A 19,821-nucleotide genomic window follows, 5' to 3' on the forward strand; every position below is an offset into this window, starting at 1 on the left:
AATAAGGACAATAACCCTGATAAAAGATGTATGTATATATAGTTCTTTTTTTGCAAATAACTATAGTTCATTAGTGTGTGTGTGTATACATTCTGTGTGTATACACGATCCTGCGATCGTGAATTCAGATCTCTTTCAGCAGTTCCTGCACTTCAGCAGTCAAAAATACACACTATGTCTCGTAACTTTGAACGCTCCTCTGGTTTCAGTTGTGTTTTTATTTATTTTGGTGACGTATAAATAAAGTCTTCCCATCTGCCTGCACTTGAGTCTTCGCCTCTTGCGATCCGTGACACTACGTCCTTAATAACAATGGATGAAAAGTTTAGAGCCCTACTGATGATTAAGTCTAGAGTGTGTCCACCTTTGTGTGTGGGTCCATGTACATGCTGAATCGACAGGTAAAAAAAGCCTCAAGTCCAAATATTAATTTATCACCAATTAACTGTTTGACAAACACTTCCTGCTTCGATGTGCCGATCTGAATTAAAAAAAATCTCAAACATGCTCCGAAGTCACGATCTGAATCAACCGAGTCGCGAACAGGCTCCGAAGTACCGATCTGAATCAACCGAGTCGCGAACATGCTCCGAAGTGCCGATCTGAATCAACCGAGTCGCGAACAGGCTCCGAAGTACCGATCTGAATCAACGGAGTCGCGAACAGGCTCCGAATTGCCGATCTGAAAACTTCGACCAAAGAATTTAAAAAATAACTCTATTTCTCTAATAACTCTACAACTCTATGAAAGACTCAGATCACGTATCTAAAAATAAATCGCTATAGTAAAAGAGAAATAATAAGAGGAGTGAAGTTTCCTACCGTTCTCCTGTGTTTGGTCCTCACGCGCGTCTGAAGCTCCTCACACGCGCGTTTACAGCGCTAAATTAATCATCTTCGCTAATTATTATACATTTACTTCATTGTCAGCTTCAGGTACTTCATTTATTATTGTTCAATGAACTGTTTGAAACAAAAAAGGTTGTATTTCAGTAATAGTTCTAAATGATCAAAATAAAATATATAAAATAATGGTTTCTATTTTAATATCCTTTAAAATATAATCTATTTCTGTGATGCTCCGCTGTATTTCCAGCATCATTCCTCCAGTCTTCAGTGTCACATGATCTTTAGAAATCATGAAAATATGATGATTTATTATTAGAACTATTAATACCAAATATTATTTTGGAATCTGCAATACTTTTTTCAGGATTCTTCGATGTATAATTTAATTTAATTTTTATTATTAGAATTATCAACAGTTTTGCTGATAAATATTATTTTGGAATCTGCGATACTTTTTTCAGGATTCTTTGATGAATAAAAAGGTAAAATTATAGTTGACGTGGAAATATACTGTTAACAACTGTAAAACCTTATTTGACCCATAATGCATTGCGAATTACAGCTGCATCTTGTAAAATGTTTATACAGTAAAATTCTGTAAAATTATGCTGTAGAAACTACAGCAGTTTTTTACAGTGTATCTCTAATCTAACTTTGAAAGTATATGACAGATCAGTCAAAATGTTGGTTTTGTGACAACATTTATACAAACATAAATAATCACAGTTCAAAATAAACCTTTAATGTACGCCATCCCATTAATAAAGTTAACACCATTTATTGGATTATATATCTTTAAATAACTTAATCAATATACAAATGATTGATGTGAGAGAGATTCAACACACAAACACTGATCTCCATGAGGATTTCTTACACATTTATTCTTACTGTTATGTCAGTAAGAGTTCATGTGATGAAGAGACTCTATAACATCCCACTGTCACTGATTCATCATGCAGTTCAAAGCATCATGGGTAGAATCTCTCATCAATCTAGAGTTTGACTGATGATCCATAATAATGAACCCAAAACCCAGGATAGAGCGTCTGAGTGAATGTGGTCTGGACTGTGTGGATGAGACTCATTGTGTCAGAGACTCCAGGACTGATCATTACACCCAAACACACACTCATAACCTGCTCCTTTCCTGCTGATGCTCTTATATGACACTGATATACGCACACCTCCTCTCCACTCCAGCTCCCAGTAACAGCGTCCACACACACTCTCTCTACACAACACCTGAGGCACAGGATCAAATCTGTCCGGATGATCAGGATGCGACTGATCTGTGTCAGTGAATGTAATCACTCTGTTGTTCTCAGACAGATGGAGGTATTCATTCACTGTGTTCAGATCCAGAGTGAGCTGCTGGGAATCTGATGGAGATCAAACACATAGAAATTATGAATCTTTTCGTGTACTCTTCATGTTCAGTGTATCATACAGGGGTGTACATTTTGTTTAAAGAGACAATAAACATCAAATTTCTCAAGAGCGGTTTTCCCGTGAAATTGGGCTGTTTTATCCCTGGTAACATAGCGACCCCAATAATGTGAATTTTATCCCCTGAAACATGGGGGATGAGACGTGGTTAATTTGGGCTAGATTTGAATAGCAATTGGGAGTGTTTTGTTGTGAACACCTGGCATCCCTTTCCATCAAGAAGGTAACTTTATTATTACTAACATAGCAGACTCATCAAAAAATACACTGGCATCATGTATTAGAGAGAACATAATCACTTTATACAACATTTAAGTGAATAAAAGGCTTACTTACTGGAGATCCACAATTGTTGACATCTCTCTTACAGGATTGTGTGTGTGTGTGTGTGTAGGTGATGTAAAAGAGCAAAGCAGATATTTGGACCAAAGCACTTGTGAGACTGAAAATATTCCTAAAGGTTTGTGTTGTTTTACTACTTACACAATTATTTAAAGTATAAAAGTTGTAATTTATAATATACAGCATGGTTTTTAATCATAATTTCAGGGGTAACAACCCTCAGATCGGGGGGGGGGGGGGGGGGGTTTACACATATGATCTTATACAGATAAACAGATATCCTGTTCAAATCATCATCAGTTATAAACCTCTTCTTTCTCCTTCTTCTTACTGACTTACACTGTAGGAAGTCGTTCCTGGTCCAGAGATCAATGTTGGTGAATGTGACTGTGGAAATCAACAGACATGAACAGTGTGATTATCATGATCCTGTATCTATTCCTAACATATTTCTAAAGAGAATGAACCTTGAAGTTGGCATTCGTGATGGTGCACTAGGAATTTCTGGGTGGAAATCTGAGAATTTTTATCAAGCTCAGTTCCCGTCACTTGTGGGGTGCCCCAGGGCTCAATTCTAGGTCTAATCTCATTTTCCTTATACTTACTCCCTCTTCGTTTCATTTTCGAGTCCCATAAAGTTACATATCACATTTATGCCAATGACACTGTATTTTCTATTAAAATCAGGTACTGATTCAGTTTCCGCTCTGCTAGCTTGTTTAGAGGACATTATGGCTTGGATGGACAATAATTTCCTTCAATTAAATCAGAAGATTGGGCTCCAACAGGGTCAGGATCCTTAATACTGTTCAAATACTGATATTAAACTACACGGACACATCAGCTTATTCTGTAAACATTCACTCTGTCAAACAATTTCGAAAAATCAATTATTAAGCCTAGCTTTTTATTTTTTTTAAGGCAGTTAACAATTTCAGTTTCACTTTAACGTGTTACCTCGCTTGTGTGTCTTCTCCAACTCTTCAGCCAGATAGTTCTGGTTCATCTTCCTCAGGATGTCCACCGTGATCTTCACAGCTTCTTCTGGTCCACAATGCTTTATCATCAGATCCACTGTGTCAGAAGTGTCTACCTTCTCCAGATCAGCTGCTGAAACGCCATAATAATTCTTTAAATACCATTTAAACATCTTCAGTTTATCTGCGTCTAGTTCATCCAGAGCGGCCAGAAGCTGCTCTGAAACAGATGCCATCATCCTCCGGTTCTGATACACGGATGCCATCATCCTTCACGGATTACCTCCTGCAGAACAAGCAGAAAAAGATCTTCAGTTTTACTAATGAGCCCACAAACTATTGTCTGATTCTGAAGGTCTAGAGTCAGAGTTTTATGAAGCAGTATTCTCTTATCGTGGAAAAGGAGGATGTCTGTTGTCTTCTCATTCCACCTCCGAACTGGCATCTCGAGAAAAATCTCTGAAACTCCCCCCTGGGAAAACAAGTGAAACTAGTTTTTCAAGAGACACAAGAGGAGTTCTGGGGGAAAATGACAGTCTGTCAAATCTAGATCCAAGATGGCGGATGCAGCAGGTACTGAGATCCCAAAAACGGTGTTCACAGAAATCACCTGTGTCCGATCTAAACAACATCATCCCGTAGCACTGACTCCAGTCATGATGAAGTGCTTTGAGAGGTTAGTCATGCACCACATCAAAACCAGCATCCCCAACACACTTGATCCGCTCCAGTTTGCATAGCATCCAAACCTCTCTACACTTCACTGCCATATAATGCAATAGGTTCAACGACTGATTGGAATATTTTGAGCCAGATTTGAATTGGTATTTCAATTTGGATAGATTTTATGATGGCATTAAAGGCCCTTCTTGCTTTCTCTTTCAGTTCATTCACAGCCAAATTTAGTTTACCAGTTGCACTTATTTTCACTCACACTCTCTCTCTCTCTCTTTTCTTCACACACACACACACACACACTCACAAACCCACTCTCTCTCTCGCACACACACACACTCTATCATTCACTCTGTCACTCTCTCCCTCTCTCACTCATTTTCACATTTCTACATTTTTATATATTTAAATAAACTATAAAATCACACAGGCGAAGAAATCCTTAAAGTGAAAATTCATATTTTATTGGTTCCATACATTAATTTAATCAAGGGCAGAAATAAAGAAAACAAAAGTTATATCAAACAAAAGCATCTACAAGATTAAAGGTGGAAAAGATCACCAGTTTGTTTCAATTACAAGTGCAGACCTTTAATCCATTCAGATCGATCCAGCTGCTCGGAAAGAGAGAGAAAACAATCAAATAGTACAAAAACTGAGTTTCAGCAGTATTTGGGGTGTGTGTGTGTGTGTGTGTGTGTGAAACAAAACCACTAACATGTTAATTAAACATGACTAGCTGATCACAGTTTGTCTCCATTAAACAAACGAAGAAACAGACTGATAGAAAACAAACACTGAATCTGTTTAAAGCATCTTCAGAAACAGATTTCGATCAGGCAACAAACACAACGCCCCTGATTTCAATTCATCAGTCGAACGCAAATTAAAAAGATAATCAAGAGGGGGAAGGACGAGGTTGGTGTGTTTTCATTTTTTACACGTTAGATCAGAATGGCTTTATGTAACTCTAAGGAGGAATACATCTCAATACAGTTATACACAACTCTGCTACTACCTTAAATATACAAGCACAAGTACACGAAAACCAACTCTCTGTTAAACAGAAGACAAACCAACAGAATCTGAGGCTTCAACTCTTTAAGGACCTCCACGGTTCTCTTACTCCTTGGTTTGCAGCTTTCAACATCGGTAAAAAAAAAAAGAAGAAAAAAAATAAACATTCTAGGGAAATAGAAGCTGGTATAAAACACGGATAAAACGCTCTTCATGTGATATTAAACATCCTCCAGCGATCAGAGGAAGATGCGAGACTGTCGACATTTCAGTCCAGAAATCAGACAATGACATCTTGCTGAAAGAAAATAACCATTAGATTATTGTGTTGTAGTTTGCATTAAAATGATGATTAAACATTTCCCCGCATCTCATTACTGTAACGCAAATCAAAGAGATCGGTAGTGTTTAGACTTTTGCTGATTTATTTATACATATTTTTTAATCTCTCATTGTAACGCAGTCACAAAACTATGGAAGCTTGATTCTTTTTTTTTTCTTGCAATGCTGACTTTTCTCAGAATTGAGATCATACTCATAATTGTGAGTTTATATCACCAAATCTGAGAAAACAGTCAAAATTGATGAAAAGTTGTTTTTTTTTCCAAGTGGCAGAAACAAGCTTCCATTAAAACACTATTAAATTAAAATATATATATATTTTCCTCATGCAATATGTCATTTCTTGTGAGTGTAACGGGAGCTGGATGTGTCTTGGTCTTGTTGGTGTTTTACGTGCTTCATCTGAACTATGCACAGGCTCCTCATAAATCACCAACAAAACCAGGAGCGTTGAATAAAAACTGTCCTGTGACGAGTAAACACTGTCACGCTCATCTCTGGTCTCCGGGGTCACTTCCTCTGCTGACAGGAAGACCAGCTACTGCAGGTAGATGAATGAGTCGACCGCACCTCTTTCTTCCCATTGGATGCTGACGCTCCCTGGCTCCGCCCCCGGCTCCGCCCCCGTCCGAGTCTCACTGAGACGGCTGTGAGGTGGGGTTGTCGTTCTTGCCCTCCTGGCTGGACGGAGGCTTGTTGTTCCAGGGGCTGTTGGCTCCCAGCGCAGGCGAGTTGTTAAAGCTGTCCTCGTCGTCGATGCCGTTAGCCGCGTCGAACTGTGTGTTCTCCAGCCGCGTGATCAGACGCTCGTCCTCGTCTCCGAACTCTCCTCCCATCAGCGTGGGCTCGCCCACCACCATCACATCCTGAGCCATCAGAAACACATCATTAGTGTTACTTCAGTTAACCCTGACCGGCGGGTGTGTGTTGCTTCAGTAAACTGACTGTAGCGTGATGATGACGTGTGATTGGCTACTCACCGGGACCTGACTGGACAGCGGGAAGCTGTTTGCTGGGCTCTTCTTCTTGCTGTTGCTGTTGTTGTTGGAGCCGCCGCCGGCGCTCATGGTGCTGCCGCCCGACATCTTACGCTTCCGTCTCTTACTGGGCGCCTGTCTGGCCGGCTCCGCTGCGGACACACACACACATGAGCTCACACACACACTACACAGACACCAGCTGAGTCTCTGAGACACACGAGCGTCTCCTGACCTGGAGGAGCCACCATCCTCTGCCACTTCTGGAAGAGACACGTCTTCAGACAGTCTCGGGGACTCAGACTGTACGTCTTGTGTCTGGACATCAGCTCCTGCATGGGCTCCAGGATCACACACAACTGAGACACAGACGCACAACAACACAAGACAGTTACTGATAGGGCTCTCCGATGTGTCGAATGATAAAATTCATCACACATCAATATGGGCTGAGAAAAGATCATTTAAAACAGTTACTGTGTTAGGTTAGAAAAGCACTGAATAAAAAAAAAAAAAAAGTATCTTTAGAAATAAATATTGTTGAAGCTACAATGATGAAGACTTTACATTATTTCCAAAAGCTGCATCTGAAGTGGCTCAGAGAGAGTTGAACATGAATCTAAATTGTGTAGAAAATGCTGAAATTAATGGGTTTTAAATGGACTTAAAAATGTACTCGGTTTAATGAACAAGTCATTCATTCAACTCATTTGGTCCAAAACAAAACAAGTGATTGGATCCATGAATGAGTCCCTGAATCGACTCATTTGATTCCTTTAAACACCCGATTCATTCCAAAATGAAGCAAGTGACTCTTTATGCACGAGTCACTGAATCAATGACTCATTTGATTCCTTTATACACCCGATTCATTCCGAAATGAAGCAAGTGACTGTCTTTATGAACGAGTCACTGAATCATTGACTGATTTGATTTGTTCAGAGAGAATCTGTGCATGGCAGTGAAGCCACACAACTGACAACAGTTGTGGTCAAGTTAGTGGTCAAGAAGTAATTAAATATTTATAATATGTACCTACTCAAGAGAGTATGTGATTTCAGACACAGCTACTGTCTTCATGAACGAGTCACTGAATTGTCGACTCACTTGATTCCTTTAAACAGCTGATTCATTCAGAAATGAAGCAAGTGACTATAAATGACTCACTGAATTCACTAAAAAAATTGGATTTGTTCGCAGCAACAACAGACAATAGTGTGTTTAAACACAACATTAACTCCTCGTTTCTTGAACTCTTGCATCAAATCAATATGCAGATATTGGGGAAAAGCAGCACTTTTGCTGATGTGATATTGCTAAACTATATCATATGATATTGAATTCTGCTTCATCACACAGTCAGTCGTCCTGTGTCAAATCATTTTAACACATTATTTTTTCCATAATTAATCACACCAAATTAAGATGTTGAATTGACAGCCCTAGTTACTAATCAGCTGAATGAAAGCTGTAGATGTCGTCTCAGTGTGGTGTTGTGTGTTCGTACTCGGAGGTAGTTGAGGGTGGAGTTTGACAGGCCGCATCTGGTGATGTTTTTGGACAGCTGATCCAACATCTGCGGGTCCTGAGCCTGAGACGGACACAAAAATCACAGCATCACCAGGAATGAAACACCAGCTAGAGAAACAAACACTGCGAGATGCAGGAAGAGGAACGCACATGCATGGCCAGGATGCTCCGGGGGATGAGCTCTCTGTGCTGCCGGATGCTGAAATGCCACGTCTTTATTCTCATCATGTCATCGAACATGAACTCCAGGTACAGACGGCCCTCCACACACACCTGTGTGAACATGGGCTTGCCGTTCTGCGTGACCATCGTACACTGATCACAGTCTAGAGACACAAAGTTGCTGTGGAAGGACTCTTTAGGGTGCTTGAGAATGTAGTAGAGCTCAGTGGCGCCGCCTTCAAACACACTCCTGAAGTAACGAGGAATCAGCGTCCGGCCGATCGCTGGGAGACACAAGAAGGACAAATATTGAGTTCTGGTGTTATTTCTTGAAAATCTGTGACTAAATAAGAAGTGTTGACCGTTTATGTGCTATTTAGTACTGGTGGTAAGAAGGGAAAAAGATCACCTGCAAGCTTCAAATCAAATAAGTTAACACTCTCCATCCAATTCTGAAAAATCCTAATTTAGATCCAACAGTGCCGACTAATTTTATGCCGGTCTCAAATATTTAATGTCTTAAAGTTTAGAGAAAACAGTGTTTCACCAACTACAGAGCTTTCTGCTTAATAACAATATTTTCTAAGTGTTACAATTGGGTTTATGATATCAGTTTTACATCGGATGCAGCACCTGTTACGCGTGGTGTCCCTCAAGGCTCTATTCTAGCTCCGATTTTATTCTCCTTGTATATGCTTATCCTGGAGGTCGGTCTTTAAGAAACATGGTATCTCCTATCACTATTACGAGGATAAACCCAAATCTATCTGCATCTGGGATCATATAACATGGGTTTGGATAATCTGTGGACTTATCTAGCAGATGTTATGGCATCGATGTCCTTAAAATTTCCTCACCTCAAAGAAGGCAAAACTGAGATTATAGCTTTTGAACCTTCTTGGTTAAAATTTTGGCCATTTTTCTTAACTGTGGGAAACCACTTGTGAAGCATTTGGGTGTGTATCTTGATAGTGCTCTCAAATTTGACAAACAGATTTGTACGGTAGTCAAAACCATTTTTTTCCCATCTCAGAGTCTTAACTAAAGTAAAACCATTTCTTATTTTTTAGGACTTTTATTTCAACAAGGCTTGATTATTGTAGTTCCCATGAATCAAGCATCTCTTAAATCATCTCTAAATGTTTTAACTGTTTCAAAGTAAACCCTGCACTGAACAGAAAACTTGCAATCAGATCTCTGGATAAAACTCACTGTATCGCTTAGGACCGTCCTCCAGACAAAACGTGATGGTGAGCATAGCGTCATCCTCAAAGAATTCAGTAGTAAAAGCATCCCACCACAGATTATCACACTCCTGAGAGAGAAAAACAGTATGAGATGTCTCTCTGATATCATTCAGCCAGCTGAAGCTGATAGATGTTTCTGTGCTACCATTACAGGGTTTATGTCAGACATATGAAAAGCATCTTAAATTATTAAAATGTTTAAAGCGCTGATAGTTAAGACTGAGAAACACAGAGCAATAAATGTAAACAGAAAAGCAGATCGCCTCACCTCTGTCCAGTTCTGAAGCCGCTTGTTGAGCTCAAATATCCTGTAGTCTGTCTGATTCCCATAAGGTGTGTGTCTCCTGAGAAACAAAGACTGTTTTAACACTCAGACACACACAGAGACCTCATGAACTCTACATACACTAATAGAATCAATCATATCTCATATTTGATATGCAAGGTCTCTAAATGATTGACATGATCAAACTCTGCTGTCATACTCCAATGTGAATGTCTCACCCGATGCCCGGCTCCAGGTATGTGGGGGGATACATGGGTGTCGGACTGCAGGAACAACCACAAAAAAATCATGTCAAACCTCATGAAGTTCAATAACATGCTTTATACACGCCATAAAACAGACTAACACAAACACACACATGCAGTTCTCTGCCTGTAGGCACCATCACAGACAGGAAGAGAGTCGTTTTCTGCATTTATCAGTGTGCCACAGCAGATATGACACCCACTCAACTGCACTGTCCTGCCACAAGGGAAGCCCCTCCCACTTCCTGGACGCTGTCCAGTTCTAAACACACTGTGAACACGAGTGCTTCCTGCTCCGCTATCTAACAGAAACATGCCCTGACTGCTGATGCTGTCCTCACAGACGCCTACAGGAGCTCAGCATCCCAACTACTGACTGATCTGAAAAACTCTCATGCACATCATTAAATATTCCTTATGGATCGTTTTTAGCACTGTGTACTTAAGAGTTGATTCTGAGCTCATACGGGTGATCCCGCTTCTGGTTTCTGCTGTGAATGACACTGAAACAGACGCACTCACCCCAGGTCTCGGTCCAGCATGGTGCCGGGGTGGAAGGGGGGGAAAGCGCTTCCGTTGGGGGGCTCCTTTGGGGAGTACAGCTTGAACGACTTGGAGGAACAGCCTGAGCGCGGAGAGAAAGAGAGATGCACGTTCAGCAGTGATTCAACAACAGAATGCATTAGTTTGACAGAATCACAAAGGCTGCGTTTATATGAACAAAAATAGAGTTTAAAAATTAGAAATATTAATGTAACGTAAATCATCTGTTTTCTGTGTGAATCTGTGTTAAAGTGTAATTTATTTCAGTATTTTCAGCATCATTCCTCCAGTCTTCAGTGTCACATGATCTTCAGAAATCAGAATAATATGATGATTTACTGCTCAAGAAACATCTCTGATTATTATCAATGTTGAACACAGTTGTGCTGCTCAATATTTCTGGATATTTCAAATTTTACATTGAATTTTGTGAAAGAGTGCATGTATAGTGTGTGTGTGTGTGTGTGTGTGTGTGTGTGTGAGAGAGACCGTCTCACACACTCGAGCAGTAAAAGCCCTGCATAAACAGAACACAGGGGCAAAGGTCAGCCACACCCCTCCCTCTCTCCATCCCGCCAATTAAACACATCTATAACACGATGCATTCAGCCACAATGAGGTCACGACCCCTGTCGTCGCGGGAACAGCTCCGACTCATAATGACCGCTCGTCGTCGTGTCTCGCAAATAAATCTGAGAGCCGTCAACGACACGACGCATCGTAAAATGAAGACTCTAATTGAATTACACTAACAATACGGCTGATAAACCCACCGGAGCGACCTCTAAAAGACCGTACGGGAGGACAACCACGAGAGTTTTCAAAGTCCAAACCTCGATCTGAAAACAGACACATCGCACGTCTCGGCATCAGAGCACATCCTTCATTAAACATTCATCAGTCTTTGAGCAATTAAATATTCACTGGACACAATTTAGTCCTGTTCACAGACACAAATCCATCTCACAACAGCACTGCACTTATCAATATTACACGGGAAACACGCAGCACTTCTGCACGTCTGATGAAGGCTTTCTAAGAACGAGCCTGGACAGTGTGAGTAATAATAAACAGAAGAGGTCAATATAGGTCTCCTAATGTACATGTCTTGTATTAGCAACACCACAAAGCTTGAAAACTACAACCTTTCAATTCAGTTTCCAAATAAACAATAGCTTTAGAAGATCTTCTAATCGCACTGCTCTTCGGTATCTTTTACCATAACTACAGAAGCACAATATCAGAAGACAGAAGTCTTGTTTTAGGAAAAATAACGTCAAAATGCATGACTCTGGTTATTTATCAATGGTTTTATGAAGAGCAGCAAGACTAATTCGACCATGCATGTGTATAAATCAAAATAAATAGCATTAAAGACGATCTAGAGTATAAAATGTTTATTCGTGGGCGAAAAAGCTTTAAAAATGTATCTGAAATACCACAAATAAATCAGTTTACTTGTGAAATAAACCGAATGAGATGGTCTTCTTTGTGAAATAACAGCAGACTGATAAAAAAAAGTTAAGTTTCTGATAAAAAAAAAAAGCAAAACAAGTTTATATACTCATTTGCATCTTAATTTAACACTTACATCTCAAGTAAATGCACCTTGATTTCAGAATGTTTAGATATTTATACTGTGATTTTTGCAGTGTGTTCAACACTTAACATCACGACTACCAATTTAAGACTTTCTGCTGTTTTATTTTAAGACCTTTTCAGGTTTAATCCGTGTCTTTAAGACCCACAAAAACCTTCACAGTTCACAGATCAGCAACACGCACAGATTTCATAATATTTCAGATTTATTATCGGACTTAAACATCGAACCGACGCAAAGCAGGAAGCACGCAAAACGAAATCAGCCCGTTCAGTCATTTAGTAAGTATTAGATCTTAAGAGCGTCCCATTAAGAGATATCATTCAACGGCTGCTTAATGACTTTCTAAATCAAATCAGACAACAAACTCAAACTTCCCGTTCTTTCTTGAGTGCATACAGGACAGACGTCATACAGATCACATACACACGCGTGTTGGTGTAAGGGCTAATGGTCCATCGCATGTGAAAGAGGGAAACGATGATCATATGATCGACTAATGACTGTTTTCACCACAACACCCTCGAGATGATGCTGATGGCTTCCAGTAAATGGAAACGACTGCGAATCAAGAGGAAAAACACTTTACAGAGTGAAAGAGTGTGCTGATACAGGAATATTGGACTCCTATTATAAGAACAGAAACTAAAAAGCACAGATTTCTCCAATAAACACGTGGAAATGCACGACTCTGGTTGTTTATCAATGGTTTTATGAAACAAAGCAAGACAAATTAAAACCATGCATGTGTTTATACATTTTTAAAGATGATTTAGTAGGCTTTAAGTAGCTGATGTAGTTTAAAATGTGTATTCTTAGGCTGAGAAGCATGCATCTGGAAAAACAAATAAAAAGGCAGTTTACTTGGGACACAAACACAATAAGACTCTTTTCTGTGTGAAATGCACAGCAGATTGATCCAAATGAAGCTTGTTTATTATTAAAGCATGAATAAATCGGCTGATGAATCTATTTAATGAGAAATAAAAACAATGCTGATGGCTTCCAGTGAATGGAAATGAAAACGGAGTGAAAGTGTGTGCTGATACAGGAATATCGGACTCTTATCAGAACAGAAACAAAGCAGATTTCTCCAAATAGCGTCAAAATGCATGAGTTTTAAGAAATGCAGCAATACACATTAAACCGTGCTTGTGTATAAATCAGAAATAAAGTTTAAATAAATACAGATTTTAAAATCAAAACTAGTTTATTCATGCGCTGAAAAAAAGTATATCTGAAATACAAGAACTATATCTTCGTGAAATAAACCGAATCTGAGACCCTTGAGCTCATCTGAGCGGATCAGTCAGTATCTCACACACATATATTCACTAACTCAACACGTTTACAGAGAAATCTGAGTCTGAGAGACTTTAAGAAGCCTAGAGTGTAGTGAAACTGTTTTATAGCCTGAACGAGCTCGAGTGTTGATAAATGAAGCTCTGCTGAGGCCCGAGGCTAACATTACATGCTAATGCTAGCGGCGCGATAAAACCGTTGAAACAAAACACCAAAACAAGATCCGAGAAAAAGCGCCAAACCCGTCAAAATAAAAGTCGACAATGAAATTGAAACAAACCCCATCAGTGACGTTAAATAACGGCGTGTAATTAAAAAAAAACCCTCAGTTTTACCTGAAACACTGCTGACCGGAGGACCGAGCGACTCCACACGGGCTTTATGGGGATCCCGGGACGCGGAGAATCACGAGAATCGGTGTGAAATCATGGGAAACGGCGGTTAATGAATGAAGAATCGTCCGGTGTACGTTAAGACGCGCAGGTCCCGCGGCGCTCGTGCTCGACGAACCGCCTCAAGAGTCTTTGTGTTCACGCGCAGAGCGAACAATAGACGCGCGCAGGCCTGAGTGATGCTCGCTCGCTCTCTCTCTCTCTCTCTCTCTCTCTCTCTCTCTCTCTCTCTCTATTTACAGTATATCTTATGCCTTGATAAATGTATACTTTATATGATGTATCTATATAGTATTACACTAAGATGCAAAATAATGAATAAAAAAATTGGATAAATTAATAATATAATATAATATTATTTTATAGAAAAGAGAGCAGGAAATAGTATTAAATAAAATAAGGTGCAAAAAAAAAATATGATAACAATAATAAAATGTAATTATATTTATAAAAAAATTGTGTATAGTATTCAAATAATGTGTTAATAAATTGAATAATGGATATAAATAAAAAATATATAATTTTTAATTTCTACATAGTTCTATGTTTATAATATATAAACAGAATTCAAATAAGGTGCAAAATAATGAATGTAAGATAAATGAAAAAGATGATATATATATGTGTGTATATATATATATATATATATATATATATATATATATATATATATATATATATATATATATATATACAGACACACACACACACACACACACACACACACATGCACAGACAAATAGTATTGAAATAAGGTGCAAAATAATGATAAAAATAATATTTATACATATATACATACATTTCTAAATATATATATAATTATATATTTTATACATTTTTAATAATTACTTTGCATCACATTTATTACTTTTGTATGCACATTTAATTTTCTTGTCATCACTTGTGTGTATAATACTCTGGCAATACTCTACAAGCAAAATAATGCTAATAAAGTGCTTTAAACTGAATATATTTAGGACCAGGCAGCTGGATCAATGTTTCTGTATACTGAGCTCCATCTGAATGTCCAGCTCAGCTGAATGTAGTCTGTTCTAAAAGCGTGAGAGAGAGAGAGAGAGAGAGAGGTACAGCGCTGTCTCTCTCAGCGAGACACTTTTCACATCTCTGTCTGTCATCACTTCACATAAATCATGACTTACAAATGCATGCATCAACTCAACAGCAGTAAGTGCAGCTTACATTACGATGCAGAGGCCTTTAAAACACATGCATATGCAGCTTTGCTGTTAATTGCCTAAACTCAATATATATCACAATATAAAAGCATTTATAACACCGTAACACACACTTGAGGAGATTAGCATACTTGAGACTGTCAAAGCAAATCAATGATTCAGTTACACACGCTAACATCTCAAACATGCATTAGTCCTCTTCATAGTCTGACGAGCGGACGATAAATGACTATTACACTGCTGGGAGTTTCAGATAATCAATTCTGACCCAGGTCGATGGTGAGCCACTTAACACAGAGCTGGATAATCAATGACATCACGCTCCTGCATTACAGACCAAAGAATCAAATAATCCAGAAGAAAGGTCTTTTCTCACCCAGTACGTCCATCATGCTGCGTCTAAACACGGTAAACACACGCGTGTGGATCGGAGTATCTCTGCAGGCCAGGCTGAGGACTATCTGACCCGTCAACAGGAAGTCAAGAGAATACATCTGTCACAGGCTTGATAACAGACGCCCCACTCCGACACCGGCCCCGGATTGTGATAGGGGGTTAAATTCAGGAAATATTAACAATATTAATAATAATAATCTAATATGATTTTGAATTCTGAAAATGTGAATAATAATAATGTAATATTATATAAAAATATCACATTTTAATAAAACGTTTAATTCTGACAAAATGAAATAATAATATTGTAATATTATATAAAACAAATCAAATAACACATTTTAATAAAATGTTGAATTCTGAAAAATGTGAATAATATTGTAATATTATATAAAAAAAATAAAATAGCACATTTTAATAAAAAATTAATTCTGAAATTTTTAATAATACTATTGTCAAATTATTTAAAAAATAAAAAAGACATTTTTTATAAAATTTGTAATTCTGTAAAATGTGAATAATAATATTGTAATATTATATAAAAATAGCAAATTGTAATAAAATGCTGTATTCTGAAAATGTGAATAATAAAATAATTTAAAAGGTACATTTTAATAAAACTTTTTGTTGTTGTTGTTGTTGCACAGTTAAAGATAGATTATACCATGATTTATTTTAGATCTTCTCTCATATTTCCAGGTTTTGCATGAACATGACCAACTTAAACCCACAATGAAATCTGTCAAAATCACATGGATTCCTATTGAAATCTGGATTTTGACTTTGAAAATAATAATAAACCTTAAGAATGACTATTAATTTGTAAATGTAGTAGTTATTGCACTTATTCTCCATAAGCAGTGAGAATGTGACCCATAATGCACTGCACACACTCATGACAGCTCTAAGCAGTCAAGCCCCTCCTCCCTCCTCTGACACAAAGAGGTGGGCGTGGCCCTGTGTTGATTGACAGGTCTCCCGCAGGGCCCTTTAAGTGCTGATCACAGTGTTTGGATCAGAGGCTCAGGTGTTCAGACTGAGCTCAACAGAGACACCTAGTGCTGAGAGTCAGGAACTACTGACAGAACACTGACTACTGCCAACAAAAAAATATAATATAATAATAATAATAATAATTAAGTTAAAACCAACTAGATGTATGAAACACCCCAATATATATATATATATATATATATATATATATATATATATATATATAATTCTAAAATTAAAATGGGATGGAAAACAAAAAAATAAAAACATTAATAAAAACTATATTATTTATCTAGACATTTGTGATCACTTTGTAATTCAGCTGTGTATAATCTGAACGATCAATTCACAAACTGAAATAAACAGTCCTGATTAATCAGGCCAAAGAAATTACTTTTTAGAATTTTATTTATTTAAGATTTTTAAGATATATTTTTGTAAAATGGCAAATTTAGCATATAACAAATAATGTTGCATTTTATTCATGCCAAGTCAATTTTGTTACTAATAAAGACATGAAAAATGAAATGAAAATAAAATGAAATGAAAAATAAAATGTAAGACTTTTAAAAATAAATTAAAAAATAAAAACTCAATTAAAATATTAACAATATTATATTTATTATATTATATTATATTATATTATATTAATGACTATAAAATAAAACTGCAGCTCAATTTTTTGTCACATTTAAAGATGCATTAATTTCCCCAAATTAATTCCAAATCAATTAATATAAAACAGACCATGCAAGATAAATGTTATAAAACAAATAAATCTTGGTGAATTATGACTTAATAAAATGTCAAATAGATGGTGTCTTTATGCTGAACTGTGTTTTAGAGACTCGTCAAGAAAACCAAACGGTTTGATGAGTCTAATAACACGACAGCGCTCGGTGAAGGATCACGGTGTGTGTGTGTGTGTGTGTGTGTGTGTGTGTCTGGGGCTGATGGGTAACGTCACATCGCTCTGATGCTGCACAGGAAGACATTTTGTTCCAGATCTGTGGCATTGTGCAGGAGACAGCAGAAACAGCCTGACCAATGACAGATCAGCGTGCCCGACACACACACACACACACACACACACACCTCCTCTCTGTCTGGCTGCGGTTGTGTTTTCACGGCGCTCTGCTTTAACTGGTTTCCCTCTAATCAAGCAGATCATGTGACTCAGACAGAGGACAGAGCACGAGACAAACTCAGTGTTCAGTGTCACAGACGTATATCTGGAGAAATACACAACAACACACTGTATGAGACACAATTATACATTTCTCTTTTATAACAAAAATCATTAGGGTATTAAGTAAAGATCATGTTCATGAAGATATTTAGTACGTTTCCTTTTTCCATTTTTGATTAGTAATATGCATTGTTAATAATTCATCTGAACAACTTTAAAGATGATTTTCTCAATATTCAGATGTTTTTGCATCCCTCTGATTCCAGATTTTCCAGATAGTTGTATCTCAGACAGATATTGTCCTCCGAACAAATCACACATCACTGGAGAGATCATTTATTCAGCTTCAGATGATGCATTCATCTTAGATTCAGACAGATCGACACTTAAGCACTTAATGCCATTTATAACGTAATGAATGTAACTATATTACTGATAATATGAGTAATTTATATTGTAATAGTAATTTATAAATCACACTTTAATATTACAGTATTACACAAAAAGAGGCAGAAATATTTTTATAATATTTATTATATTTTATCCACCTTATTTCATCAGAGAAGATATTTCAATAAAGGTAATTTTTTGATGAAAAATAATGATGTGCACAGATATATAATTTATAATATTTTATAAATAGAAGGAATATATATATATATTTTAAATATAAAATCTAATTCCTAGATAATCAGTCTTTTTTTTTTTTTAAGTATCAAATTCAGTGTATAATAATAATAATAGAAAATGTCTTTTAAACATTTTATTATAATATCACATTTTATTTCTTGGTGACTTCAAACCCTGCAAATTATTATTATTGTTATACTTTATTCTCAAATTATTAATGTTAACAACATCAGCATTGCGTGACTTAGTATTGAAGTAATGTAGTGCAAAACATGAAGTCAGTCACACACACACACACACACACACACACACACACATCCACACATCCACACACACACTCTCTCTCTCTCTCTCACACACCACACACTGTTATTGTGGACTTCAGTGTGTAATGACGTCTGTGTGTTCAACAGTTTTCCAAGCCAAACTGTTTTAGAAAACTTTAAGAATAAAAACTTTAAGATAAGCTAGTAAACACATGCAAATATTGGGTAAATATTTATTACAAGAGATGAACCATATATTTATGGTATTACATATTTTTGTAAAATAATATTATATAACAATATTTAAAATAAAATTTTAGGTATTAAATGCATCGTGCTTATGTTAATAAGCCAATAAACTCATGCAAATACTGGATGAAATATTTAATGTTTAACTAGATTTGAGACTATTTTCTATCCATTTTTTTATAGTAAATGCACTGTAATATTATATATAAAACAAATCATGTTAATAACTAATAAGGACATGCAAATATTAGTTAACATCCTTTATTTTGATTAGAAGTGAACTATTTTCTGTCAATGTTTTTAGTATTAAAAGCATAATGTTATACTATAATAATTATAAAACCGAGAGTTCCGCTCCTTGATTCTGATTGGCTGAGCCGCTCCTTGATTCTGATTGGCTGAGCCGCGTTCGAAGCTGTTGTGATTTACGCTACAAAGTAACACACCTTTGTTTACTTCTGTGTGTTGCTCGGCAACCACTTTGTAGCAACCTCAACTGTTTCTGAGGAGCTACATTGTTTGGTGGAAGAAACTGTTTTTATACTTTATTTGCTCTGTTTTATTTTGTGAAACCTTACTGTGTATATGGAATAACCGTTTTATAAAAGCATTAATCCCAGTGAAGCCGTGGTTTACAGTGATTTATAAACGCCCCTAAGCTGTTCACTGTAAACCATGACCTTAACATATACAGTAGTTTTACAATGTAGTGTTAATATATTAATAAGAACATGCACATTTTGAGTTGTTGGCGTCGAATGCATGTGCTATCCAAACACTTGTTGATTTTCTGTCTGTCAAACAAACACACTCACAAATATCTGTTCTCATCCGCTGAAAACTACAAACACAAACACACGAATCATCATGAAACGTCTGATGAGTGTGTGTGTGTGTCGAGTTTAAAACACAGCGTGACCTTCATCAAGCCACTTCACAAACTCCCGCTCCTCCTCTGATTTATCTG

At 37.2% G+C, this 19,821-nt stretch overlaps 2 protein-coding genes across 3 annotated transcripts; both read right to left on the reverse strand.

Annotated features, from left to right (window-relative positions):
* Window positions 1–1,472: 1,472 nt before the first annotated feature.
* Window positions 1,473–4,613, reverse strand: LOC113055605 (uncharacterized). Its single transcript, XM_026222030.1, has 3 exons — window positions 3,598–4,613; window positions 2,980–3,027; window positions 1,473–2,231 (listed from the first exon to the last, which is right to left on the reverse strand). Exons 1-3 carry the CDS (start codon window positions 3,884–3,886, stop codon window positions 1,942–1,944), a joined length of 627 nt encoding a protein of 208 aa, XP_026077815.1. The 5' UTR covers window positions 3,887–4,613; the 3' UTR covers window positions 1,473–1,941.
* Window positions 4,614–4,734: 121 nt separating this feature from the next.
* On the reverse strand, window positions 4,735–15,656 carry LOC113055597 (LIM domain-binding protein 1). 2 transcript variants are annotated; one of them, XM_026222019.1, is made up of 10 exons: window positions 15,508–15,656; window positions 10,621–10,723; window positions 10,072–10,116; window positions 9,836–9,911; window positions 9,533–9,635; window positions 8,309–8,604; window positions 8,136–8,219; window positions 6,864–6,987; window positions 6,632–6,780; window positions 4,735–6,517 (listed from the first exon to the last, which is right to left on the reverse strand). In XM_026222019.1, exons 1-10 carry the CDS (start codon window positions 15,623–15,625, stop codon window positions 6,287–6,289), a joined length of 1,329 nt encoding a protein of 442 aa, XP_026077804.1. In that variant the 5' UTR covers window positions 15,626–15,656; the 3' UTR covers window positions 4,735–6,286. The 2 variants fall into 2 exon arrangements, with proteins under 2 accessions (XP_026077804.1, XP_026077805.1); XM_026222020.1 differs by lacking the exon at window positions 15,508–15,656 and adding an exon at window positions 13,879–14,114.
* Window positions 15,657–19,821: the final 4,165 nt, after the last annotated feature.

Source organism: Carassius auratus, chromosome 36, assembly GCF_003368295.1.
Source record: "Carassius auratus strain Wakin chromosome 36, ASM336829v1, whole genome shotgun sequence".
Classification (NCBI taxonomy): domain Eukaryota; kingdom Metazoa; phylum Chordata; class Actinopteri; order Cypriniformes; family Cyprinidae; genus Carassius; species Carassius auratus.

Excerpts from the sequence above, each read along its gene's own strand:
- LOC113055605 (XM_026222030.1), bottom strand. The coding sequence starts at position 3,886 with ATGATGGCATCCGTGTATCAGAACCGGAGGATGATGGCATCTGTTTCA. Across the intron at positions 3,028-3,597 it reads GGAGAAGACACACAAGCGAG|TCACATTCACCAACATTGAT; the intron begins GTAACACGTTAA and ends TGATTTCCACAG. Across the intron at positions 2,232-2,979 it reads CAGGAACGACTTCCTACAGT|ATTCCCAGCAGCTCACTCTG; the intron begins GTAAGTCAGTAA and ends GATCTCCATCAG.
- LOC113055597 (XM_026222019.1), bottom strand. The coding sequence starts at position 15,625 with ATGTATTCTCTTGACTTCCTGTTGACGGGTCAGATAGTCCTCAGCCTG. Across the intron at positions 8,220-8,308 it reads GGAGCATCCTGGCCATGCAT|GCTCAGGACCCGCAGATGTT; the intron begins GTGCGTTCCTCT and ends TGTCCGTCTCAG. Across the intron at positions 6,518-6,631 it reads CGCTGTCCAGTCAGGTCCCG|GATGTGATGGTGGTGGGCGA; the intron begins GTGAGTAGCCAA and ends CTGATGGCTCAG.